General features: G+C 43.2%; 1 protein-coding gene across 1 annotated transcript; it reads right to left on the reverse strand.

The window, feature by feature from the left end:
- Positions 1-15: 15 nt before the first annotated feature.
- Ctr9 (CTR9 homolog, Paf1/RNA polymerase II complex component) lies at positions 16-27,975 on the reverse strand. The gene is made up of 25 exons (XM_057778825.1): positions 27,771-27,975; positions 26,663-26,761; positions 22,415-22,654; positions 21,863-21,980; positions 20,472-20,561; positions 17,343-17,491; positions 15,001-15,108; positions 12,780-12,887; positions 12,434-12,670; positions 12,224-12,313; positions 12,008-12,136; positions 11,723-11,906; positions 10,295-10,383; positions 9,307-9,492; positions 9,141-9,228; positions 8,853-9,001; positions 6,379-6,495; positions 6,121-6,266; positions 5,349-5,420; positions 4,752-4,887; positions 4,504-4,650; positions 3,644-3,801; positions 2,611-2,707; positions 2,255-2,367; positions 16-996 (listed from the first exon to the last, which is right to left on the reverse strand). Exons 1-25 carry the CDS (start codon positions 27,813-27,815, stop codon positions 576-578), a joined length of 3,516 nt encoding a protein of 1,171 aa, XP_057634808.1. The 5' UTR covers positions 27,816-27,975; the 3' UTR covers positions 16-575.
- Between the last annotated feature and the right edge of the window lie 21 nt (positions 27,976-27,996).

Raw genomic sequence — 27,996 nt, forward strand, 5'->3', positions numbered from 1 at the left:
CACACGGCTACCCACTACGGTTGGTAAAGGATTTATTATGTGGCTGGGGGAGGTCTTCCCATTCTAAAAACAGAAAAGCACTTTTAACACCTTACTCACGCCAGTGTTTGCAACCCTGACCCATGGCTGAGCCTCACACTGTGAACACCTTCCTTTCAGAGTTCCACAAGGGATGTCTCTTCCTCCATCCTCCAGAAATAAAACTTTTATTTCAACTCACCAGGTAACAAAGGCATATATCCCGGTTTCTGCAACATTTGGTAAGCTTGCAACAAAAACCATACATAGCAGCATGCTGCCTGCCAGAGACCAGGCTAGCCTGGGCCAGCCTTGCAGGGACGCAGTTTTCACATATGACAGGTGGAGCTGCACCACAATGAAGGAATCTCACTGCTCCAGTTTCAGACACTGGATCTAGCACAGGAAATGTCTCTTGGAGTTTAGTAAATATACAAATAGAAAAAAAATTGCCTTAAGAAAACTTCACAAATGACTAAGCATCTGAAATGTTTTTATCACAGCTTTTATATATTATAAAGCTCCCCCACCCCCAGGAGTCTTGGATGAAACAAAACCTAGTCACTGTCGTCTGATCCGTGCTCTGAGCCTCGGTCTGAGGCCTCATTGTTTGAGCCCTCTGGTTCTGATTCATTTCCAGAGCCTTGGCCAGAGCCCTCGTTGTCAGACCCCTGCTCCGACTCACGGTCCGACTCTGCACTTGGAGAAGCTGGGCGAGAATCATTTTCTGAACCTCCAGAAGGGCTCCTCCCAGACTGCACAGACTCATTGTCCGATTGCTCGGAGCCCGAGCGCCTTCTCTTTCTGGACGGCTGGTCACTGTCGGAATCCTCATCCGACTCCTGTCTTCCCGACCTCGGAGGGCTGCCTGCTTCGCTGCCAGACTTGTTCTGGTTGTCATCCGACTCGCTCTCGGAGGAGGCCCGTCTATTGGGCCGCTCGTCATCGTCGGAATCGCTGTTGCTGTTCCTGGGATGTCTGGAGGGGAGAGGCGTGGGTGAGACACTAGAACACTCAGCAGCACTTTCTGCTCTGGGTCATGCCTGGTGCCGGACACGGGGGCTCCTGTGATACTTGTTTTTTGTGCTGTTCTGTAAATGTGAGCTTTTCAAAAGGGCAAAGGGTAGGAAGTCTTCAGCTGACCCTATCAACAAATCCTAGGCACAAAGGTGAAACACCGGCCCTCTGATGGTGGCTGAGGCTCAGGGGTCCTAAGACTGGGACAACAGGCCACTTCCTGTCCTAGAACATCCATGTCAACAGACACCCGGAGAGTGACCTCGCTGCTGTTCTAGGGTTTGTGAAGGCACCAGGTCTTCACGAGACTGGGGTTAAGGTTCATCAGCTTACTAGCTTCTGTCCCCATGTTCCACTGGGGGAACGTGAGGCACCAGGAGCCGGTGGACGGCCTCCCGGAGCTCCAATAGGTTAGAACCACATGGCCACTGAGAAGCTGCCTTAGACATCTTCCACAGCTCTGGCTTCCATGACACATTTCAACACGACTCAGACCAGGAAGGGTGAGGGAGATGAAATGCGCCACTCCCTTCAGAAGGGAGAACGTCCCTACAGGCTGCAGAGAGGAAAGAAGGACCATATGTGCACTGTCTAGGCCAGGCCACTCTGAGAATACGGAGACGTGACCAAGAGGACAGCACTGACATCCACTCTGAGATCCAGTCTGTATCAGTGTCCCAATACTCAGACCCTTTTCATGATGATTGGGACAAGTTTAATTGATGCAAACGGCACAGCAAACTTATTTATTTCTAGTCAGATGCCTTGACTGTGGGCACAAGCCTGGAGGCAGTTCAGCCTCACAGCCCCCTTCCTAGACAATTCTGCACCTCTTCCACTGGCCTTAGACCCTTCACCAACAGCCTTGGGGACACAGTGAGGACAAGGGCCAACAACAGAGACAAAGAAAAGGATGCAGAGGGCTGGTTATTAGTAGCCACTGTGGCTTCCTACTGTTAGAATTTACCCTGGGGAAATTCTTTTTTTTTTTTTTTTTTTTTGGTTTTTCGAGACAGGGTTTCTCTGTGGCTTTGGAGCCTGTCCTGGAACTAGCTCTGTAGACCAGGCTGGTCTCGAACTCACAGAGATCCGCCTGCCTCTGCCTCCCGAGTGCTGGGATTAAAGGCGTGCGCCACCATCGCCCAGCGGGAAATTCTTGCCCTTCATCAGATTGTGATTTACCCACCATTAGAATTTACGGGGGGGGGGGTGTTCTTACCCTTCATCAGCAATTTTCAGTTTATCCTCATCTGAAGAATCATCACTCGATGATATAATGGCTTTGGATTTTATTTTTCCCTTCATTGAAGGAGGCAGGCGTTCTGGCTTGGGCTAGAGAATGTTAAGCATGGCCCATTAGTTGAAATTCTCACGTTATTGGGACATCTTATTAGACCAGGTTTATTATAGCAACAGAATCAACAGTCACCAATGAAAACAAGCATTTATGTTGGGAGAAGTTGCAGAATAAGTATATGGTGGCACCCCATCAGTCTAACACACACACACAGACACACACACACACAGACACACACACGGGGGGGGGGGGTGCAGGAAGACAGCTCTAGAACTTACAGCTTTCTTCTTCTCTGCTCTTGGTGGACGGCGCTTCTTTGGCTTGGGGCCATTTTCTGTTTCATCATCGTCAGATCCCTCTTCTCCCTTCTGAGGTCTTAAACAGTGAACATCAAGACCTTGTTAGGAGGTTTGGACCTGCCAGGACTGAGGTTACCTTGCTACCACAGTAGAACCTTTCTATATGGATGCTGACCTCAGCTCTACTACAGCTCAAGGCACAGGGCACACAGTCTGCCGACCACTGGTTTGCATGGCATCTGCTACTAACTCGTCCCTGTGCAGCCCCCTCCTTCACCTCCTCTGCAACCTGTGCTCGGTGCAGTGAGTGAGTGAGAAATGCCCTGGGTTTGGGATCCACATCTTCCCTACTCTTCCTTCCCAGCTGCCAGCAAGATCCTCACCACAGCTATACCTGTGACCGTCTAATGGAGTCACAATTCTCTCTCAAGAATAACCGGCCAAGAGATATGGGCAGGCCTGGGTAAAAGAGCTGAAAGGAGATTCCTGGGCAGGAAAGCTTGGGGTACCTACCCTAGACCTCAAGAGAGATGGCAGCAGGCGGTGAAAAGACACTTTCCCAACCATTCACTCACAGCCCAGAGAGGAACGGGCTCAGTGGTGCCAGGACTGCACTGGCATAGCCGGTACAGCTGCCACCCAGGCTGATCACTTCACATCCGTGTCCAAAATACAAGAAAGGAAAACTGAGAATGGTGCTGCACACCCATAATCCCAGTACAGAGGCAGAGACAAGTAGATCTCTGCAAGTTCAAGGCCAACCTAGGCTACAGAGCAAATTCAAAGCCAGTTTGGGTACATGAGACCCTGCTTCAAGAAACAAAATGACAAGAAAGACAATGGTGACTGTCAGCTGTTTTCAGGGTACAAGTAGATATTCATGTAACTGAAGTCTGTGGGATATTGAAACAGGTTAAAGCAGGGAGTCGGTTTAGGAAGATGGAGATTTATATTACAGAAAAGAAAGGTCTCCTGACTTTCTAGACGCTTAGAACATTAATGAAGACATTACCTCCTTCTCCTCTTCTTCTTCCTCTCTCCACCTTCCTCCTCGTCGCCTTCCTGTTCACTGCCACTGCCCTTCCTTCTCTTCTTCTTTTTGGATACAGGGAGGTCCTCATCGGTGTCATCATTGACAAACTCATCAAACTCGCCTCCTTTCTTAGAACGCTATGATCCAAGGAGACCACAGTCAGCTACTTCTAGGTAGTGACAGCACTGCTAGGGTGCAGAGAACCGTACAGCGCCCTTGCAGGTCTCTGACAAGTGCAGGCCTTTACTAAGTCACACGGAAAACGGGCGTGGCCAGGCCCGGATTTCACGAGGAGTCCCACTATCTCAGATTTGGGAAATGTCATCAACTTCCTGAGGACTCAGCACAAGGCAAACACATCTTCAATCAGAAATGCATTCAACCCATTTAGCCCACAGAATGCAGAAAAGTATTGGTTGTTTACCCTCAAGATCACATGGCTGACTGGGAGCTGTGGGTCTTTGCAGCCACCCAACATCACAACAGAACTTCTTGCCAAATACCTCAACTTGGCAAAAGACCAAGATTCAAAGTACAGTTCTACCGAATGCTCGTTTTTACACGATGTGAAGTCAAAGAAGTGTAAGGCAACCCATCATGAAAGCAGGACCACCTGGCTTGGTGAGGTCAGCAGCAGAACTGCAAAGCACGTGTGTGTCAAGACCTGCGTTCACCCACAGCCCCACACGCACCAAGAAGGCAGGGCCACTGCCCACACTGGACACTGCAATCCTGTGCTGGTAGAGGAAGTCAAGACTAAGGAACTAAAAACAGCCAACTAACTATGCTCTTCATTTCAGAAAGCCCAAAGGCAGATTGGACGTCCAGTCTGGTCTTACCCGCCCTCCACCTCCGCCTCTTTTCTTCTCCTTTGTTGCTTCAGTCTCGCCAGTAAACATGAGGATATTTTTGGTCTTCTCCACATACTGGGCCCGCTGCTCCAAAAGTTTCTTTTGCTCTTCCTTTTCTCTGAGACGTTTCTCTTCCTAGAAAGGAGTATGGGGACTTATCAAAATGCTCTGAAAGTGACCAAACCACCAGAGAGAGTAGACAGAGGACTAGCTCTTAACATAGCGTGTGCACGCACCTGCTCTTTGAGAAGCTTCTGTCTTAAGAGCTCCTTCTCCTGCTCCTGTTTGGCCCGCAGCTCCCGTTCTTCCTCATCCTGCTTGCGTGCTCGGGCCACATGATACTGGGCCTGGCTCAGTAAGTCGGAGCACTGCCTAACATTTCAAATGCAGAGAAATAGCATGGCAGTTAGGACACCTGCTTACTTAAACCCATGCCCATGCTATCAACTGTGCTAAGTTCCCCAACTCAGGATTCCTGTCTTGACTCAATGACACAAGGTGTGTAAAGCAAACAAGTATTTCTCAGCTGGGGGTGGTGGCTTAGGCCTGTACTTCAGTCCTCGGAGGATCCTGAGTTCTAGCCTGGCTGCAGAGCAAGACTCTGCCTCAAAAGGACAACCGAAAGAAGAAAGAAAAAGGATTTTCCCACAACCTAAGTACTTACACTCCGTCAGTTTCCTCAAAGTCTGAAAAGTGCTGTGGGGAGGGGCTCCCCAAGCAGAGGGGACAAGTGACCCCAGAAGGTCAGGAACCACCATGTTATGGCAACACTCTCCTGATCCACACCAAAACAACCAATTCCCCCAAAGCCACTTGTGTAAAACAGGCATTACCTGGCTTCAGAGGCTGCAAGAGCCAAATCGAATCTCATTTTATCTCCTACTTTACTCAAGTAACTGAAGTATCTAAAAGGAAAAGAGAATATATTTCACTAATGCTATCATTAATACCCTCAAGGTTTAATAAACAGAAGTCCATCAAAAAAGACAAAACTATATTGAATACTATCAGTAAACAAACAGGTAGTAAACAGTAAATTTACTAAGTATCAGCACCGTGGGTGGGGCTTAGGTCAGGACAGCGCTCATACTTCAGATGAGGTAAGAAACATTAACAGAGATGAACATAAGCACAGCTGATCAATCATAGATGTGGGGTTTTCATTTTAGCACACACTGAATTGCTAAGTCCTATAAGGTTAAACACATTTGAACTGCGCTGAATAAATCTGGTAAGCAGTAAGTGATAAGATCTTAATCCTAGCTTATGAAAACCAATATTCCATAAAGGTACCAGCACAAGTGGAGACTAAATAGTTCACGTGTGTAAAATGCTGGCTCGTACTGCTGAGAGGTTAATGGAAATCTAGGGCAAGCCCGCAGCTAGCTAGTTTGGTCTAGGGATCAGGCTTCCAGAGCCCAGCGCGGCAGCACTCTGCGTGGAGTTGGGCGCCACCACATGGTAGCTGTGAGCTTTCCCTACACTAACCTGTGCTAGACCCCCAATGCTTGCTCTCCACCAATGGTTATTTTTTGAGGGAAGTCCATTTTTTTGTGTCTTTTGAGATAGTTTCACTTAAAAGCCTTTCTTCTTCGGAACTCTTACCGGTGTGCAAGCTCCAGCTCTTTCACAGCATTAAGGACTTCCTTCAGATTACTTTTTTCATCTTTTAGTACAGAGGTAGCTAATCTTTGCAAGACCAAGGCCACATTAAACATTAGAACTGTATCACTGGGTGCCACATGTCTGGCCTGTAAGCAGAAAGCAAAGCAATAACTTCTTATGACTGAACAGCACAACAGGGATGTTAACATGCAGGAAGCAGGCAGCAGGCAGGGGTGTGGGCGGGCAGAGTCCTGTCACCTTCAGCAGAGTTTGCTTGCACTCCTGTAACTTGCCGCACTTGAAGAGGGCCCGGGCCAGGTAGAGCACGACTTCAGTGTTCTGGTGCTTATAGAACTTGCGGAGGCAGTTCTCATACTACAGAATGGGAATGGTAGTTAGAGACAGCCGGGGAGAAGTCTATTTTCATGCTATGTCAGATTTCAAAGCAGTTTTAAGATTCTTAAAGACACTCCACTCTGGTTAATTTCAGAGAATAATCTGGACTTGACTACTGACATTTGCCAGTATACATTTTTTTTTTAAATTTTTTTATTTTTTTTATTTTTCGAGACAGGGTTTCTCCGTAGCTTTGGAGCCTGTCCTGGAACTAGCTCTTGTAGACCAGGCTGGCCTCGAACTCACAGAGATCCACCTGCCTCTGCCTCCCGAGTGCTGGGATTAAAGGCGTGTGCCACCACCGCCCGGCCAGTATACATTTTTACAACATAAAAATTTGACCACAGAAAAACTAGATTCAAAGTAGTTTTTTCACTTGAAATTTGTACCAATGGAGAATGGAAGGGTAAAAAGAGACTAAGTCTGCTGTCTGTCTGCCTCGCCTTCATCACCCTTCTTCCATCTTTAGGACAATATCTAGAATCCAGCTGCCCAGCACTATGACAAGTTACATCCTGGCTCCTGTGCGTGACATCCTTTAACATCGTCCTCTTGAGATCTGGACAAACTAGTGGTAATGAGCAGAGGAAGTTATTTTGTTAACTTCAGTTCATTTGCTGCTCAGACTAACAAATAAATATCTGAGTTAATTTTTTTTTTCATTTTTTTACTCTGTGTGGCATGTACCTCAAATGTATGGCAGAGATGGCTCCAGAGGCCAGAAGAGGATGTCAGGTATTCTGACCTATCACTTGATGCCTTACCTCGTTGAGCTGGGACTTCTCATGGAACCGAGAGCTTGCCACACACACACTGCCCCAGTAACCCTCCCGTCTAGCTCCGACAACAGTGAGATTACAAACAGGCATGGTCAGATTTTACATGGGTATCTGAACTTTTAGGTCCTCACGAATATGCAACAAGTGCTCGCACCGAGTCATCTCCCGAGCCCCCAGAGCTAATTTTTATTTAAACGTGACACTTTTTAACCACAAGCATACAACCTGTTACAGGCAACTGACAAAGTAATTTCTTTTTCTTTTTCTTTCTTTTTTTTTTTTTTGGTTTTTCGAGACAGGGTTTCTCTGTGGTTTTGGAGCCTGTCCTGGAACTAGCTCTTGTAGACCAGGCTGGTCTCGGACTCACAGAGATCCGCCTGCCTCTGCCTCCCAAGTGCTGGGATTAAAGGCGTGCGCCACCACCGCCCGGCCATGACAAAGTAATTTCATGGGAAATGGTAAGACAGTTTTCCCTGATGACTAAGTTGCATTTCTAGAAGGCAGTGTTGTTATTCTGCAGATTGGGATGGTTTACCACCCAGCACCCATAGTCACGTGGGTCATAACAGCTTGTAGCTCCAGGAGATCAATGCCTTTTCTCTGGCCTCTTCAGGCGCACACACACACACACACACACACACACACACACACACGGCATACTTTCATACAACACACACACAAGTAAAAGTAAATCTTAAAAGGTAAATCATTTAAACTGGGTGGTTGTGTGTACAACTTTAATCCCAGTACTCTCAGAGAGGCAAGTGGATCTGACTTCAAGGACAGTCTGGTCTACAGAGTGATCCAGGATAGCCAAGGAGACACAGAGAAACACTATCTCAAAAAACAAACCAAACCAAACAAACAAACAAACAAAAAAGATAAACCATTTAAATTGAGGGCAGTTGTATGAGGCTATAATCCCATGTACTTGGGAGGCTGAAGTGGGAGGACTCTTAAATAAAGGCACTTAAAAGATCAGCTAGGGCCGGGCGGTGGTGGCGCACGCCTTTAATCCCAGCACTTGGGAGGCAGATGCAGGCGGATCTCTGTGAGTTCGAGACCAGCCTGGTCTACAAGAGCTAGTTCCAGGACAGGCTCCAAAACCACAGAGAAACCTTGTCTCGAAAAACCAAAAAAAAAAAAAAAAGATCAGCTAGGGCAATACAGAGAGACTGTTAACAATAAAACAACAAACAAAACAAAACATTAACAATAAAATCACTTAACATTTCTGAAACTGGACTCACTTCAGGAACTGAGAGAATAAACACTAAACCCTGCTGTTTAGTGCACACTTGTTCTTCACATTAGAGCCTTGTTCTTTTCATATTAGATCCTCACAAAATCCCGAGGTTAAAAGACCCTCACACTTTACAGAGAGGGAAGCGGTCAAAGAGGACATTTTCTGGCGTGCACTCCTGGCACCGGGACTCACATCTACCTGCTTTTGTCATTGCATGGTTACAACTCTGAACAGACAGTATCAGAGGAGATCTCAGAAGTCCATGACTGGCCCGAATGACATGCAAACATCTGGAGAGGCAAAGACTTTACCATCTGAACGGCGCTGATGTACTGCTTCTGCTCCACGTAGATGTGTGCTAAGTTCAGCCACACATCACTGATATCTGCTGTTGCTTCTCTCACTTGGGCAAACACATCACGAGCTTCACGGAAGTATCCCTTGTGAGCCAAAACTGCTCCTAAAGTTATACAAAGGCTGACATTGAGAATGTCCTAACCTCTGCCAAAACAACTAAAAGTCCAATAGTAAAACAGCTGTACTGATAACCCCCAAAGCACTAATTTTACCAATCACTATGAACCAAGGCTTCTAGTTACCTATGCCATTGGCAGCATACAGGTTCTTGGCATCATTTCTGAGGACTTGTTTGTAGATGGCCAGAGCACGGTCTTGATGACGCTTTTCCTATAAGAAAGAAGAATTAATGGAAAATTCAACAAGGACACAGATAAAAATCTTGCTGAAGGAGACAAAGGGGATTACCTTTTCTCGGTCTCGGGTTGGCTGGTGCAAAGTCTGGAGCCACACATTGCCAAGGGCCAGCATAGAGTAAGTGTCACTCTGTGTGGCTGGCTGCTTTAATATCCTCTCAAACTTCTTCTGGCCTGGGCCCCACTCTTGTTTTGCCAGATGGAGGTTACCAATCAAAGACCAGGCATCCGGGTGATCCTATGTAAACACAAAGAAGTAAACGTTCCACCTGGGATCTGAGAAATCAGTCATCTTACAATAGCTAATAGTTGAAGACGTTTACAGCTACACTACAATGGTGGTTTTCACTGTGAATTCAGACAGATTAGTGAGTTTCAAGATCAATTTAGTGTCCTATCGGCATACAAAGGGCAACAGAATGGAAAGAAGTAAAAACAACAGTGGACTGCCAGGCAGTAGGAGCAGATAACAACTTGTAAACCTGTCTTTCAGGCTCCAGGCTGCAGTGTGCAGTCTCCTCTCCTGGGAGCCACAATCAGAACTGAAATCACCTACGGAATCACTGACTCTGGAAACATTCTCGGCAGGCCACTGGGCTGAGTGCACGTTAAAGGTCAGACACACACAAGGAAGGGAAAAATAGGAGAGAAATAGTTCTATGTATTAAAAAAATGGTGCTGATTATAACATGATTAATTATACAAACTATTATACTCTTTTTTAAAAAAATATTTATTTATTTTGTAGAGTGTTAGTTTCCATGTCTGCCTACATTCCAGAAGAGGGCATCAGACCTCATTATAGATGGCTGTAAGTCACCATGTGGTTGCTGGGAATTGAACTCAGGACCTCTGGAAGAACAGTCAGTGTTCTTAACCTCTGAGCCATCTCTCCAGCCCTATTATACTCTTTAAAGTCTTTAACAAGTGAAACAAACAAAACCAAAACAAGCCATTAAACACAGATGCCATGGATTAGAAACGTCACAGCCATTACACAGACAGACTGATTTTACAGGTAAACAGTGAACACCACCAACCTGATTGATCTGAAGGGCTTCCTTAAACCAATCTGAAGCTTCATAGAAGTTTCCTTTATCTCTGGCCATGGCTCCTAAGCGCAGATAGCCTGAAAGTGCACATTTAATTCATCTTCACTATCTCAGGTCTAAAGGGGTCCTAACAGAAAAGTCTTCCTTTCGAAACAGTCATGCTTTGTGATTACTTTCAGACAGAGGAGAGAAAAGTCTCATATATGAAGACACATGACACCTCACTGTAGCTAGGCAAAAGAGAAACTGCAACACTAGATCAATCTTTCTTTTTTTCCTTTTTCTCTTTTGAGACAGAGTCCTACTATGCACCTCTGGATAGCCCTCTGGAGTGCTGGGAGTAAAGATGTGTGTACCACACCTGGCCAGGGCCACTGTGCACACAAACACTGATGCCCTGTCAAGCTGCTCTCTGAAACGGCTGCTTGGTCACCACCAGTATGGGCATCAAGTAGTGGATGATCCACACCCTGGGCTGGGTGGAGCAGATCAGCCTAAGGTTTCACCACCCAGAATGGTGCACAATTTGAACTCAGGAGTTATTTATGGAATTTTTCATATAGTATTTTGAGAGCAGACTTGAGTGTAGGCAAATGAAACTATGGAGAGTAGAACCTTGGGAAAGAAGGAATCGCTACAAAGCATATATAGGTTAACTTGAAATGTCAATAATTTACAGTGCCCGCTGTAAAAACTCAAATTAGGCCATTTTAGTAATAACTGTTTCAAGAAAAAAAACTACTGTCTTATTATCACACAATGTAAAAATGTTGGTGCAAAGTTAAAGAAAGTAACTTACAAACTATGCCCATTATAAAACACTCCAGGGGCTGCAGCTGGCTCACCGGGCAGAGGTACAACCTGCCACTCAACGCAGCTCAAGAGGCTGTTGCTGATCCTTTTATTTTCCAGTAAATGAAACTGCACCTTGTTTTATTCTACTTTTTGAGACAAGGCCTCATACACGGCCATAGCAGGTCTCAAACCTGCTAGGTAGGGGAGCTGGCCTTAAATCCCTGATGCTCCTGCCTCTGCCTCCTGAGCACCAGTACTACAGGTGAGAACTACCCCCTCAAGCTGCATCTTTTTTTAAGGAGACAAATTTGCCTTAGAGAAAAAAGAGTATTAGACCTCTTAAAAAAAAAAGTTATTGCCGGGCGGTGGTGGCGCACACCTTTAATCCCAGCACTTGGGAGGCAGAGGCAGGCGGATCTCTGTGAGTTCGAGTCCAGCCTGGTCTACAAGAGCTAGCTCCAGGACAGGAACCAAAAGCTACAGAGAAACCTGTCTCGAAAAAATCCAAAAAAAAAAAAAAGTTATTATTGATTTTAACAAAGACTTTTTTTTCTAAATAAGTTTTCTGTTACTAAGAGAATTTAGGAATTTTATCACACAAAAGAAGCTTAAAATTCTTACAGTCAACGTAGTTAGGGTGCTCTCGTAAAATGTTTTTGTACAGTTTCTCTGCTTCGTGGAATTCACACATGGCCTCGTAGAGCCTGGCTAAATTGTAGGACGTGGTAACGGAGATGGCGTTGTAATAGTGTTCATCATGCTCAGCCTCTGCCTTTGCACGGTCCAGTGACGCCAGGAAGTATTTCTGTGAGGTAGAAATGCATTGTTATTGGATACGACTGAGCAACATCCAGTGCCTGCAGCCTGGTCAAGCATAGAGAAAAAGGAACGTTTCTGTTTTCCCACCTTTGCTTCTCCGAGGTTCCCAAGTCTAAAATGGAGGGCCCCAACATTATTCAGGATCTCAGGGGGGACATCGGCCTGCACCTTCTCCTGCAGGATGCGGGTGGCTGTTCCATAGGCTGAGAGGGCACCCTGCATTTTTACAGAGGACAGAGTAAGGTTTACTCACAGGACAAAGAGAAACACATCATTTAGGATATGAAAAGTCGATGCCAATACCTGTATATCAGTCTGTTCTAAGATCTGAGCCAGTTCAATCCAAGCTTCCACATCATCAGGATACTGTTCTGTGACCTTCTTCAAATGGCCCTAGGATAAATGAGATCATTAAAATGATGCTGTCAAAGTTTAAAACCAAGCAAACAAACCATGGCTACTATAATCTGCTCATACTTCTGAGGCTCAGGGTAGCTAAGGTTTACAGCATACCTTGGCTATGTCTCGTTTCTCCTGATCTTCTGAAGCAGCATAGAGAGAGCCAAGAATTTTCATGGTTTCATAATTGTTGGGGTAAGCTTTCAAAACTTTCTCAAAGCACTGAGATGCATTCTCTTTGTCACCTCGATAAATATACATTTGTCCCAAACCAAAAAATGGTAGTACAAAGGAGGATGACGCAAACTGAGTGGCTTGATAGTAGTACTGAAAGGCTTGGTCATAGTCTTCCTGATAAATGAGAATAAAACAAGACAAGTAACAGGTACAAAAGTGGTCAGAAAACCGAAATCCTGTAATTAAAAGGACTAAATATTTAGAAAGGTGTTAATGGTCTTACCTGAACATGGAATGATCGAGCCAGCTGGTAGCAGCTTTCTGCCTGCATAGCCTCCACCTCTGTGTTGTGGAATGCATGGAGAGCCAGGTGCTGCACTTTACTATAATCCTGAAGTTGATGGCCAGAAAAATCAATTGAGTGATGTCAGAAGATTGCTTGAATAGTAGTTTATTTTTAACTGGTAACATTTCATTAGCCATAAGGTATATTTTCATCTTCTCCCTAAATAGTTAAACTTTAGCACTGTAACAATTATAACCTAATGCTTAATGAATAATCAATATGCTTCCATAACTGCAAGAAGTAAAGCATCAAACAGGACTGATGCAGTATTAAGTCTGAGTTATTAGGTCACCCTCAATTTACTCATCAAGAAAACAGACACAGGATAGAGTCAGCTCAGTTGGTAAGAGTTATGCAGTCACGGGGACATGAGTGCAGGTCCATCTCAAAAAACGAGGTGCGAGGGGCTAAAGAAATGACTCAGTGGGGATGGAGGGATGGCTCAGCAGTTAAAGAGCACTGAGTTCAATGCCCAGCAAACAAGGTGGCTCACAACCATCCATAATGAGATCTGGTGCCCTCTTCTGGCCTGCAGGCATACCTGCAGGCAGATCACTATACACATAATAGATCTTTAAAAAAAAGAAAAGAAAAAGAAATGACTTAGCAATCAAGGGAACTTGCTGCTCTTGCAGAGGACCCAGGTTAGGTTTCCAGCCCCACATGGTGGCTTACAACCTTCTCTAACTTCAGTTATAGGGGATCCAATGCCCTCTTTTAATCTCCTTGGGCACTAGGCACCATGTGGTGCACATACATACATGCAGGCAAAACATTCATAAACACAAAAGATAAAAATAAATAAAATCTGCAAAAAAAGGGTAAAGGGTTATAGAGGAAAATATCTGACACCAAACTCTTGCCTCCACACAACTGTAACTGTGTACTCATATGCACATGTTCATGTGCACACACATGCACAAGGAAGGGAGGAAGGGAAAGAGAGAGGGAGGGAGGACAGATCAGACTACTTACCTCCTAGGGTAGATGTGACCATTACAGAATTAAGTACTGGGAATGCACTTTCAACAATGCTTGGGATTTAGTTAGCAGCGAGTACGTGAGTAACAACAGGAACAGTACAGTAGCTCATATTAATAAAGTTGATATATTTTGTCAACTTTTACCTAAATTGTTACACAAGTATTTTAAAGTTCATAGTACAGTTTAGTCCCTGATTCCAATAAGGCAGGTTAAACTTCCCTGTTCATTGTGAAAAGATTTTGTCATCGGTGAGTGAGACATTTTCTTCAGCAATATTCCTCTGGTAAGCTGCCCATAAGCTTGTAAACAACCCCTCACCCAGGTTGCTACGAGCAATACTAATTAGACTCATGGGTCATCAAATACAAGACAAAAAATCAGAGGGACTAATTGGAAAGAGGAAGGGATCAGCAGGAGGGGGATGAGAGGGAAATGGAAGTATATGATCAAGGCATATTATATACATATATGAAAATGTCAAGTGAAACCCATTATGTATGATTAATATATGCTAATAAAAACTTTAAAAATGAAAAACTTTTAGCAGTAGTATCTTGGATTTGGTATGCTAAGAAATCTAAAATACTGCTGCTTCCACAAAATTGTTGGAATTAATAGGCGGGATTAACAGGTAATAAAGAGACTCTGGTGCGCATACAACTATAGCCAAATTCTACGAAGCAAGCGTGCCCCTAACTGGGCCTAACGCAGCACTTGTTGTAGTCTACATGCTATGTCCTGACTTCTCCAAAGGCTAAGGGTCTCTTCAACCTCTGCCTTTCCTCTTTCAACTACCCACACCCAGTCTAACACAAGAGCTTCTGCACTGTGGTGAAATCCCCCCTTTGCCACTTGATCACGTCCTTATTTCTCAATGAGCAGAGGCCTTTATGTTCACATTTACATGAGCTTACATGCCTGTTTCTTTGAGTGCAGAAAGCAGTCTTACTTATCTTACATCTGATCACAGGTTGCACACAGCGCAAAGTGCCAATACATAATTAAGTCAGAGAATGAATAAATGTGTGCTCATCCCTGGCAACTAATACAAACTCTAATTTGGAAATAAAAAAACAAAATGACATTTTCAAATTTCTTCCCAAGTAAAACAAAACTCATGTACTCACTATACTCAAAAAATCAGATTTAAAAATCAAATAAGTGATTTTTTTACCTTCTTGAAGAAAAAGTGGTTTGCCAAGTGGTTCAGTACCATAGGGTTGCTAGGGTCGATAGTATAGGCTCTGGAAAGAAGCTGCACACCATTTTTGATAGAATCAGCCTAAAAGAAAACAGTGTGAGAGTGGAGTGAAAGCATCTCGTAACGAGCACTGTCCAGCTTGCTCTAGCTTCAACAAACAGGTCCCATGCTCGCAGCTCAACACCACAGGACAGTTTGCTATTCTTCATCAAGGATGTAAAGTTCCAAATAAGGAAGTCCCAAATTGTTACAATTTAGTTTTTCTTAACAATATATGTTTGGTGCCAGTCTTAACTTATGCTCACTCTGAGGCAAAGAACGGAAAACATATTTTAAAGACATTAATTTTTATTGGTATGTATGAACATTTTGCCTGCATATGTGAATAACTCGTGTCTACAGTAACTGTGGAGGTTGGATGAAGGAATCAGATTTTCTGGAGCTGTAGTTATAGACAGTTGTGAGCAACAATAAGGGTGCTGGGAACTAAACTCAGGTCTTCTGCAGGAACAGCATGAGCTATCTCTCCAGCCCCCTTTTATGATTTTTTAAACGTTCATTTGTGATGAAATCCCCATTTGAATCTCAGTATTTGATTCTGTGTGTGAGCATGGGTGTGTGTGCACCACTTCTCTTTCTCACGCAGTTCTGGCTTGAGGTTGTCTGATTACTAGTCCAGCCCCGCTGTCTTCTTTATATGGTGCCATTTTACCTTGCTAAAGGAGCACAGCTTCCTTCCTTTATGACACAGGGTCTCACCATTTATCTCTGGCTGGCCTGGAACCTTCTCTGTATACCAAACTGGCCCGAGACTCACAGGTCTGCCTACCTCTGTGTCCTGAGTGCCAGGACTGAAAGTATGACTCACCATGTCTGGTCCAGAACAGGTTTTGTAGTCTGTGAGACCTTTTGTTTTTGGAAGAAAAGCTTGCTTCCCCTTTTACAATCCCAGGAGATAGATCATGATTGAGCTAAACTAGTCAAGATAGTCTATTCTCTTTCTCTAGAGATTAGCTAAGGCAGAAATTCTTACCACGAACAGTGTCTGTTTTTGCCATCACTACCGTGGGGAGGTACTAACATTTAGCAGGTCAAGGAGCAGAAGTTGGTAAACATTCCACAACAGAGGGGATGCTTACTCACATAAAGAATCCTGCAGCTCAACTGTCAACAGTGCTTACACCGAGAAACACTGGCAACCACTTGGACAATCAAATAAAGAGGTGGGACAGGAACCACTCTCATATATCAGTCAGAACTTCTGAGAGAAAGCTTAGAGGAAAGCCTCTTGCTTCCTTCCCTCCTGCGAGACTAAAGGAACAACCTGGGGCTGCAACAACCATCTTACAACTACTAAGTGACAGACACAGGGAAAAGTCACACATTAAGGCGGGGCTGACATAAAGTTATTGAAAATAGCCAGAACCTGGAAACAACCAAAATGCCCCTTGACCGAAGAATGGATAAGGAAAATGTGGTACATTTACAAAATGAATTACTAAACAGCAGTAAAAAATAACATCTTGAATTTTTCAGGAAAATGGATGGAGCTAGAAAACATCTCATTTTGAGTGTGGCAACCCAGACACAGAAAGACAATTATCACATGTACTCACTCATAGGTGCTTTTAAAACATAAAGCAAAGAAAACCAGCCCACAAATCACAATCCCAGAGAACTTAGACAACAATGAGGACACTAAGAGAGGCATACATAGATCTAATCTACAGGAAAGCAGAAAAAGACAAGATCTCCTGAGTAAATTGGGAACATGGGAACTTGGGGGGGGGGTTGAAGGGAAGGAGAGAGGCAGGAAGGGGAACAGAGAAAAATGTAGAGCTCAATAAAAACAAAGAAAATCTCTGAGTCTGATGACATTGTAATATCAAATTTGAGACATTAGACACTGGTTTAGTAAAATATAAAAATGTTAATGTTTAAGTTGAGTGCAGGTTTCTTACTTTGTCAGATGCATTCCAGACAGATTTATGGGCCTGCAATCGTTCATCTGAAATTCTAAACTTCAAAGATCTAAATCTATTTTTGAGGGGTGTAGATGTGTGTGTCACATGTACACGCGTGCTGGTCATATAGCAAACTCACATGGCAGGGACATCTTACCTAAGCTGTGAGGCTATCTTCATATGGCTGTGATGTAGAAATGCGCTTACTTTGGGGATGGTGCCTGCAGCAAGGCACATTTCCTTATCTATAACCTGAAATCTTGATTTCGAAAGCATAGCTTGTTCTAGCAGTCCTAGATAAAGGACAGCAGGCCCAACAAGCATGGAGCAGAGACCATCTTCCCCCCATACCTCTTTATTGTTGAGTTCTAGGACAGCCAGTCCAACCAGCGCTCCCACGCACTTAGAGCTGAGTTCCAGCGCTCTGCTGAATGCTAGTCGGGCTTTCTCCAGTTTGTTAAGTTTGACAAAGCAATGGCCCATTCCTAAACGAACTTCAGCTAAAAAATAAGTAAAATCAAGTCATTTGTCTTGTCAAACTAGAACACTTTAAGTTCAATTTCCAGTATCTGGACTCCTTCTTAAGAACTGTTGGGCTACCACACATTTGATTTCACTAGTAGTTAGACCATACCATTCCAATCCTTCTCTCCTCTTATGGGAACCACTCTTACCATACAGCAGGATAATTGTAATACTGGCATTCTTCCAATCACGTAGCACCCATTGCAGTAAACCAACACCACCGGCTCCATTTCTATTTAAAAATTATTATGTATACGTATGTGCACACATACACACAGTGAACACACATACACACTGGTGCATTCACGAATAACCCCAGTATTTAAATAGAGAATAAAAAACCCATCAAGACCTTCAAGCTGTGTGAGTACATACAGCTGCCGTCATTCACTTCTGAGCTATGCTGATACATCTACCTTATTTCAAGATCATAACGGAACACACATATGTCTCTCCCTAAGGCAACACTACACTGGGCATGGGATCCAGTCTCACCTATTTGAAGACATCAAATAGTTCTGCCTGTCATTTTTCCTGCATTATAATATTTTTCCTTTCTGGACTATTCTCAGCCATATTCAAACATTCTACCATCTTACAGAAATATTTCTTGCTTTCATTCCAGCTAACTCTTGTTCTTCCTGACAACAGACTCCTCAACTGATGAAACACTTGCTGCCTCTAGTTCTTTTCTGACATTTCCTCTGACATCCACTCTAGTGAGGTGCATGCCTACCATTCCAGTAAAACTTTTGATCAAGATCACTAGTGATTTGTACTCTGCTAAATCCACCATCAATTCCGCCTGTTTCAGTGGCCTAACCATAGAATGCAACACAGTCCATCACCTTCCCCTTGGGAAATGTTTCACATTCAAGGACATTACTGAGTTGTTTCTTGTCTCTGGCCACTCCTTAGTCTGCTTTTCTGGGTCTTCCACTTTCCTCACCTCTATGCTTTAGAGCAGCTGTTCTCAACTCCTTTGGGAGTCAAAGGACCCTTTCACAGGTGTCGCCACGGTCAGCAGACAGCACACAGACATTTACATTATATAACTCATAACAGTAGCAAAATCACAGCTATGAGTAGCAAAGAAAATAATTTTATGGTTGGGGCCACCACAACATGAGGAACTGTATTAAAGGTTCGCAGCATTAGGAAGGTTGAGAACCACTGCTTGAGTGTGCCAGGGCCCTCTTTCCTGTCTACACTTACTCCCTTTGTGTCTTCATGCACTCTCCAGGCTTTTGCACCATCAACATATTGGTGACTTCCAAGTCAATCTGTTCAGTACAGACTTCTTTCATGAACTATGAGACAAAAGCCTGTCTTCTTGTGACTCAGATATTTCAACCTTTCAAGTCTAAAACTAGTTTCTCTTGGACTGTTTGCCAAATGTACTAAAATGTAACTCTACTCTTAAAACTGATTCTTGTTTTTTGTTTCAATCAGCTCTCCTTTCTTTTTTTTATGATTTTTTTAAAAAAAGGATTTATTTATTAATTATGTATACAGGGTTTCTTCCTGCATGTATCCCTGAAGGTCAGAAGAGAGCACCAGATCTCATTACAGATGGTTGTGAGCCACCGCGTGATTGTTGGGAATTGAACTCAGAAACTCTGGAAAAGCAGTCAATGCTCTTAACCTCTGAGCCATCTCTCCAGCCCAGCTCTCTTTTCAAAATACTAGAATGTAACACCACATGTACCACCCACCGTTACCACCCCAGCTGTGATCTTTAATAGTCTGTAATGTGCACAACTGTGCACAGGAGCCTTCTCCCAAGTCCACAATACCTCTGGTCCTTGCCTGGCCGCCCCACATCCTACTCGAGTCTGCATCTAGTTTAACAGTACTCTTAAACATAAGTCAGATCACACCATTCTTCTGCCCACAGCCCTCCAAGGCTTCTCATCTCTGTCAAAAGCTTGAAGCCTCCAATATAATCTCTGATGCTAACATGAAAAGCACTGGGCAGCAAATGTGAGCTCATTCCTTACTACTTTCCATCCATCTCCACTCTGGATACACTGGCATCCACAGTATTTCTCACAACCTGCTCTGCTCTTTCCGGGATGATACTCTTCCCATCTATCTGTATTGTCTCATAGCCTTATTTTGATTCCAGTTCTCAAGTCTCACCAATTTCAAAGTACCTATGTCTCTCATTTAATTCACTGGAATGTAAATTAAATGAGAGGGCAGGAACTTTTTTTGTCTTTGGGTTTACTGTTGCATTTTCTGCATAAAACAGTTCCTGGCACATAGCTGATATACAACAAAAATATACTAAATGGAAAATATTTGGGAAGAAAGTAGCATAGGTCAAAACTATGATACAATCTGCCATACAAGTTTTTTTGGTTGCTTGTTTTGATTTTGAGACAGGGTGTCTCTGTGTAACAGCCGTAGCTGTCCTGGAACTCACTTCATAGACCAGGCTGGCCTCAAACTCACAGAGATCTGTTTCCTCTGCCTCTTCAGTGCTGGGATTAAAGGCGTACGTCACCACTGCCCAGCCAGGTTTTAAATCAAATAAAACATCAAGAAAAGAAAGAATCTTGTGTGTTGGGGGTGGAGCATAAGGTTGATAATGGTTGGTGTCTTCCTCAATCCTTCTCTATTTGTCTATGCAGTCTCTCAATGAAACCAGAGATCACCAATTCTGGTGAATGTAGCTAGTAGCTGGCTTGTGCCGGCATCCCATTTCTGCCTCCTGAGTGTTGGCATTACAGATGGCTACCACACCTGCCTGGCTTTTCCACGGGAGCAGGAGATACAAATTTCAGGCCTTACTCTTAGGTAACAAGTACTTTTTTCACTGAGCCATTTCCCCAACCCCAGAACAAATAACCTTGATTCTGTCACTACATTACTCATAAAATATCTTTTTATATTAATTTTCAACATTTTAAGTTGGATCACTAACAGCTTAGAATTAAAATTTTCCCTTACCTGGACATCCCGGGTTAGTACGCAATGCTTTTTTATAGTAAGCAAGAGCTCCTCTATAATCCTTCTTGTTAAATGAAATGCAAGCTTTCCCTGTGGTGATTTAAACACACACACACAAAAACATTATCAATTAATGAACACAAATCTGTTTTACACCTATTTATAACTCAGTAAGAAATACTTGAAAGTAGTGAACTAACATATTAAAATGTGTTTTCCATAGGTTGTGCATTAATTTAGTTCTAAAACTCTTTATGTAAAATATCAATATAAATAGCTAGCTTGCAGTTACCTATGAAAAGATTATTTGTTGACTCTCTGGAAACAAACAATAACTTAGTCTACTTTGCTTTTGATTGCTGTGATAAACACCAGGACCAAAACAACTGGGGGAGGAAAGGGCTTATTTTAGCTTATAGTTTAGTCTATTATGAAGGGAAGTTAGGGCAGGAACTCCATGTGATGTGGGAGTCCCCTCTGTGTGCTGTAATTACAATTAATGAATAAAGAAACTGCTTTGGACCTATAGCAAGGCAGAACTTAGGTAGGTAGGGAAAGCTAGGCTGAATGCTGGGAGAAAGAAGGGCGGAGTCAGAGAGAAGTCATGGAGCCACTGCCAGAGTCAGACATGCCGAAACTTTAGCCAATAAGTCACTGTCATGTGGCAATATACAGATTAATAAAAATGGGTTAAATTAATATAAGAATTATCCAATAAGAAGCTAGAGCTAATGGGCCAAGCAGTGATTTAATTAATACAGTTTCTGTGTGATTATTTCAGGTCTAAGCTAGCTGGGTGGCCAGAAACAACAAGCAGCCCTTCTTGCAATATCCAAGGAGAAGTCTGGAGGCAGAAACTAAAGTACGGGCCATGCCATGGAGGAATGCGGCTTATTGGCTTGTTTCTCCCAACTTGCTCTGCCAGCTTTCTTTTTACCATGTAAAACTACCCACCCAGGGGTGGCACGGCTCCAGTGGGCTGGGAGCTCCTTTGTCAATCATCAATCAAGAAAATGCCCTACAGTCTTGTCTATAGGCAATCTGATAGAGGTTCCTTTTCCCATTTGACTCTATCTTGTGTCAAATTGATAAAACACTAACTAGGACTCAATATAGACATAAGCACACATACACTAACTTATTATATTCACATAATATATATATGCGTATATGTAACATACATATATATTACAATACATAAAAACACATACATATTTTATAATATATAATTTATAAACAAAAGCTCTGACAAATTCTGACCAACTAGATTCCTACTATATATCTATAACATACACATACATTATAATTTAATGTATATAAAACACACACACAAGCTCTGGCAAACGCTAACAAACTAGAGATTCCTCAGGTCCCTGCTGAAGAGCACTCACCAAGAAGGGCTGGAATATTGTTTGGAGACTGGTTAAGTACGAAATGAAACTGTGCATCAGCTTGATCCATTTTGTCACCTTCGAGTAGACAGAAGCAGGCTCTTCCCAACAAATGGTTCTGTAACATACAGAATTTACTAAGACCAGAGACCGTTTACCAAATGCCAAGCAAGCACAGAAGGCAGAAGCACAGCATTCCTCTCTTAGTGGCCAGCGTAGCTACCATAAAGACTCTCTAAGCACAAATGAGAAGCTTACCCTGAGATGCAAATCTGTGCTGGTAACAATGACAAAACAAAGGTCACAATTCTTAAAATCTGCTTGAAACTCACCTAAGAACACTGGGATTATGGATTCAACATGTACATATATACTAAATCTGTCCAGATTTAACAGTATAAGGACTAATACAATTCTGATTTTAATAAAACCTTCTTGACTATATCAATAGTTATTTTAGTAAAAATTCTTTTTACAAAGAATTTGCTACACTCATATTTTGCTTTCATGTGGTATTTTGGGCTCTCATAAATTCAGACAAATTTGACTTACCTGATCATACATAATAATTTTATCAGCCATTGTATATAACAAGGTTGCCTGTGTAATAAGGTCCTTCTTATTGTCTTTGTTCTTTTCTTTCCGAGCTTGTTGCACATAGTAGGCTGCCAATGTATCCAAGCAAGTCATCTGGTCTTTCTCATGGTCTCGATAGTCCAAGTTGCCATCTATTCGTGCTGCTTCCAGCAACTTTACGAACTCTTCTGTTTTCCCTTGCTTGTAGTACTCCAGCTAAAGGCAAAGGATGAGATTAATATCACTAAACATGTGTCCACATACAAACACTACACAAATATTTACAGAACCTTTATTTGTAATAGCAAAAATTGGAAGCCAACTATTGATTAACAAGTCAATAAACCAGCTGTTGTATATCTCTGTGATGAAAAGGAGTAAGCCACTAACAGCTACCACAACATAGATAAATCTCAAAATAATTATGCTCAACGAAGCCTGTCCACCAAAGGAATAATTACCACTTCCTTAAGACTCTAAAAAATACTTAGCAACAAACATGCAACTAGTAGGGGTTTAAGAGCCTGGCTGCTCCTCCAGAGGTCCTGAGTGGAGACTAGAAACAGAAGGGCTGGGGAAGAACGGTGGAAAGAACTCTGGGGGCGATGGTCACATTCACTGCCGTCACAGGTCCACCCAGACTTAATACCAAATAGTACAGTTCACACATAGTTTAACACAGGCCAACTAGACTTGAATAATGCTATTAAAATTGAAACCACAAAAGATATTTCTGCTTCTCATCTAGTAACAGTTTAACCCCAGCACCGAGGAAACAGAGACGGTGGGTCCTGGGAGCTTTTTGGCTAGTCACTCTAACTGAAATGGGGAGTTCCACAGTTAGTGAGACCTATCTAAAAAATAATGTGGAGCCAGATGTGGTGGCTCACACATTTAATCCCAGCATCTGAGAGGTAGGGCCAGATGGATCTCTATTAGTTTGACGCCAGCCTGGTGGTCTATATAAGCTCTGGGCCAGTCAGGGCTATGTGAAACCTGTCTCCAAAACAAAAAAAGAAACAAACAAAAAATGTAGACAGCCAATGTTGACCTCTGGTCTCCACATGTATACATCCACCTCCACATACAAGCACATGCATACACCATACATACTACCCTCATCCCCATAGTAAAGAATAAATAGAATCCTAGCTAGGGATACAAATTGCCTAGCACGCTACAAGAGACTTCTCTAAAACCAACTTGAGCTCTGGTTTTAGTTCTAACAAAAATTACCAGTAACTTTGGGACAGATGAGTAACCTCCCTAGGCATCTATTTCATGGAGCTACATGCCGCTAATAACAAATTCTACCAATTAATAACAAGATTAATGGCTTAATCTCTAGGTGACAGAAAAACTTAACTCTTCTAGCCAAAAAGGCAATGTCTGTCAGTAATGCTACTTCTTTGGTATCCACATGAGAATGGAAGACACTTTTTATTGTTTTTTATTTGGAAACAGTCTCAATATGTAGCCTAGAATAGCTTCAAATATGTAATCCTCCTGCTTCAGACCCGGAAACACCTGCTTTTAGAAGTATGCCACTGCACCCCACTGGGAAGAAACTTTTTGTGCAGATGTCTCAGGAAACAAAAGCACAGACAGACAGAAAGAACTATGATAAATTATGGTCTGCACAGCAAAGGAGTCGACAGAGTGAAGGAGATGGCTTACACAAAATCTTTGCCAGTCTAACAACAGAGAATTCATCTCGAGAATACATAAAGAACTCAGACAACCACAAACACAAGAATAAGTAAGCCACTCAATAAACAGGCTAATACTGTGACAGATACTTTCCAAAAGGGTTAGTACAAACTATTAAGTACATAGAAAATGTTCAGCATCTTTAGCCACCAGGAAAGTGTATATGAAAAGAACACTGTGAGCTGGGCACGGTGGCATAAACCTACAATCCCAACACTCGGGAGGTGAAGGAAGAAAAATCATGAGTTCAAAGCCAGCCAAATAGCAGGTTTGAGGCCAGCCTGGCCTATATGAGATTCTGTCTCAAATAACAACAGCATTACCCTAAACAACAACAGCAAACAAACCAGAGGATGGAAAGATGTTAAGAGCACTTGCTGCTCTTATAGGGGACCTGGGTTTGGTTACCAGCAAACTAACAACTGTCCATACCTCCAGTTCTACAGGGTCCAATACCCTCTTCGGCCTCTGAAGGCATCAGGCATACATGTGGTACACAAGCATACATGCAGGCAAAGCACTCATACATATACAATATGAATAAATCTTTAAAAACAAAACCTCCAAAAATAAAAAATTAAAATTTAAAATTATATATGGAGATACTATCTCACCCTAGTTAAAATTATTCAATAACAACAATGTTGGCAAGAACCATCTATACCACTTCTAGTCTTATCCCAAAGGTAATAAAGTAGCATATATAAACACTACCTGCACATCCAAAAAAAAAGTAATTTATTTATTTTTATTTCATGTGGATTGGTGTTTTGCCTGCATGTACATTTGTGTGAGGATACCAGCTCTCCTGGAACTGGAGTTACAGACAGTTGTAAGCTGCCATGTGGGTGCTAGAAATTGAACTCAGATCCTCTGGAAGAGCAGCCAGTGCTCTTAACTGCTGAGCGATCTCTCCGGTTCCCAGTACATCCATTTTGTTTTTTTTTGGTTTTTCGAGACAGGGTTTCTCTGTGATTTTGGAGCCTGTCCTGGAACTAGCTCTTGTAGACCAGGCTGGTCTCGAACTCACAGAGATCCGCCTGCCTCTGCCTCCCGACAGTGCATCCATTTTTAGTGTGGCACTAACACAACAGCCAAGCTATGGAGTCAGCCTAGGTGTCTATGAGTAGATGAATGGTGAATCATGTCATATCCAGGAAAATGAATGGAACTAGAGGCTGTATAAAAGGCTAAGCACTGTACAGATTTTTTTGTATGTGAAGCTGGAATTGAGAAGAGAAAAAGAAAAGAAAGAGGATAACCTCAAAGTAGATGGATTACTAGAAGGGCAAGGGAAGTGAGAGGGTTGTTAGGAAGGTAGATATGACCAACATACAACATATTCATACATGGAAATGTCTCAGAGAAATCCATCAACATGCATACGATGCACTAAAATGAATACGTGAAAGACTGAGCAGGAAGACTAAAAGTTCAAGGCCAGTCTGGTCAACTTAGTGAGGCTCTGTCTCAAAATAAAAGGTAAAAACAAGGTGGGGATATAGCTTAGTAGATGAGTGTTTGCCTAGCATTTGCAAGGACCTAGGTTCAATTCCCAAGATACTTAAAAAAAATGCCCAGTTCCAAACCTATTTTTCTGACCATCAAGGTAATATTAGGAACTTCTTACGTATCATTATATGAAAGCCACTGTAGCTTCTCAGTTTAGGAATGGTGAGTACAGAGTTTATCTCACCACTTTTCATAAAAAGGAAACATGGTGCTAGGGAGCAGAGTCTAAAGTTTTGAAAAGCTTTTCACCTTGGATTTCGTTGAGAATTTCCAGTCACATTCATATTATGGAGGCAGCAACAGATGTGATCAAAAAAACAAGCGAACATAAGACTGAGATAAACTTCACTGGTATGCATTAGTTTGGAGCCTAATCACCTTCGAGGTGTTTTAGAAGAAAAGCTTCGGAAAGCAATGCTTACACAGTCTATCTATACAGAAGCTAAGCTTCCCCGAATCACCACTAAGTAACTAAAACCTTGATGTAGACAACTATTTACCTTAAATGAATCTTGTCTTTATCACAGATATTAATTTACCAGTGGAGTCGGGCAGCGGTGGTGCAGCCTTTAATCCCAGCACTCGGGAGGCAGATAGGTGGATCTCCGAGAGTTCAAGGCCAGCCTGGTCTACAGAGCAAGTTCCAGGAGGCCCAAAGTTACAGAGAAACCCTGTCTTGAAAAACAACAACAACAACCCCCCCCCAATAAAAAACCAAAAAACAAAACAAAAAACTATTTACCAATGGAGCTGTTCTTAGGCTGTATAACTTTCATCGTTTTCTGTAGACCAGGTTGGCCTCAAACTCAGAGGCTAACATGCCTCTGCTTCCCCAGTGCTGGGATTAGGGCTGTACGCCACCATGCCTGGTAACACTGATTTTCAGACAGATCATTTCATCATGTACAACTGATCTGATTTAATCATGTGGGCTATTACTGTACATGAAAACCAAAACCACATATTCCCAATCAACAAATAATATGCTATATTAATACTAACCGCCAAAGCAATCCATATGTGCAGTTGTGTGTGTTCCTGTTTCAAAATACTGATAACTTCATCTCCCTCCGGTAACTGATCGAAGTCAAGTTCAATGACCTAAAACACAAAATAAATGTTTTATCTCCTTTCTTAAAATTCACGATTTTTTGAATGTTCATCAATACGCACTTTACAAAAGGTGTATATTCATTTTCAGTGCGGTGAACTAATACATGTTCATATTTAGGGACCACATGGCAAATAGGTTGTAGTCTGATTTGGTGAGAGCACAGAGAAGCAGACAAACCCTGTTAGTTGTCCTCCCATCACTGAACTATAAATTCCCAACTATGTGCTTACTCAAAAACAAAATGAAACTTTGTATAACCTATAATCCAATAAAGTGCTGATGCCATAGGTCTGGGATCTCGAGAAACACGACCCCAGAGGCCAGGCAAAGTTGAATGCCAATACAAATCATGGGGGCAGCGTTGTGTGTCGTATACATGCCTGAAATGTGGGCACCAAAAACAAGAAGAAAAGTGTTCTGGATATATATATATATATCCCAAGACTACCGGATTTTAGAAATAAATTCTACGTCGATCAAAAATTAAAGTGTGAAATATCCAGTGAAGCTTTATTCAGACAAACTGCACATCACCCACGGTGTAGAGTGGGTCATGGCCACCCAGCACTCGGAGCGGCTAAATCTCGGGCCCCTTATCTCGCAGAGCGAGCTGTGTAGCAGTGTGCCTAGACAGTCTCTTCTTCGAAGGCTCTAAAAGCGACCTCTGAGATCCCCAGGGAGGTTAAAAAAAAAAAAAAAAAAGATTGCGAGTTTGAGCAGCAGGTAGACCCGGGGAGCATCGAGCGCCCTCTGCAATCGGTGAGGTTTACCCGGCGCTCACACCCCTGCCCCCGGAATTAGGAAGACAGCCGAGTCGAGGACTGTCAACAAGGAGAAGCTGCAGGCGAACTTTCCCGAAGTCCTTGCAGCCAGAAAGGCGAACAGGTGAACGGAGCCTCGGTCGGGGAGCTCTCCGCTCAGAAGCCAAGCGGACCAAAGTCGGCGCTGGGATCGTCCAAGTTCACAGCCCTCCCCCGCTCAACACTCGGCACCCACCTCGTCAGTATCCCGGAGGGGAATCTCGATGGACCCCCGCGACATGGCGAGCTCGGGAAGAGGGCGCTCCTCACTCCGCCGCTCGGCAGCTCGCTGTCCTGGCTTCCAGCCGTGTAGCGGTGACCGCACCTCACAGCGCACCGAGCCGCCTCGCTCCGGCTTCTCTCTCTCTGTCGGCCGCTGAAACAACGAGCCTCTGACTGCGAGCGGCCACTTCCGGAGGCCC

Source organism: Chionomys nivalis, chromosome 8 (assembly GCF_950005125.1).
Source record: "Chionomys nivalis chromosome 8, mChiNiv1.1, whole genome shotgun sequence".
Taxonomy (NCBI): Eukaryota; Metazoa; Chordata; class Mammalia; order Rodentia; family Cricetidae; genus Chionomys; species Chionomys nivalis.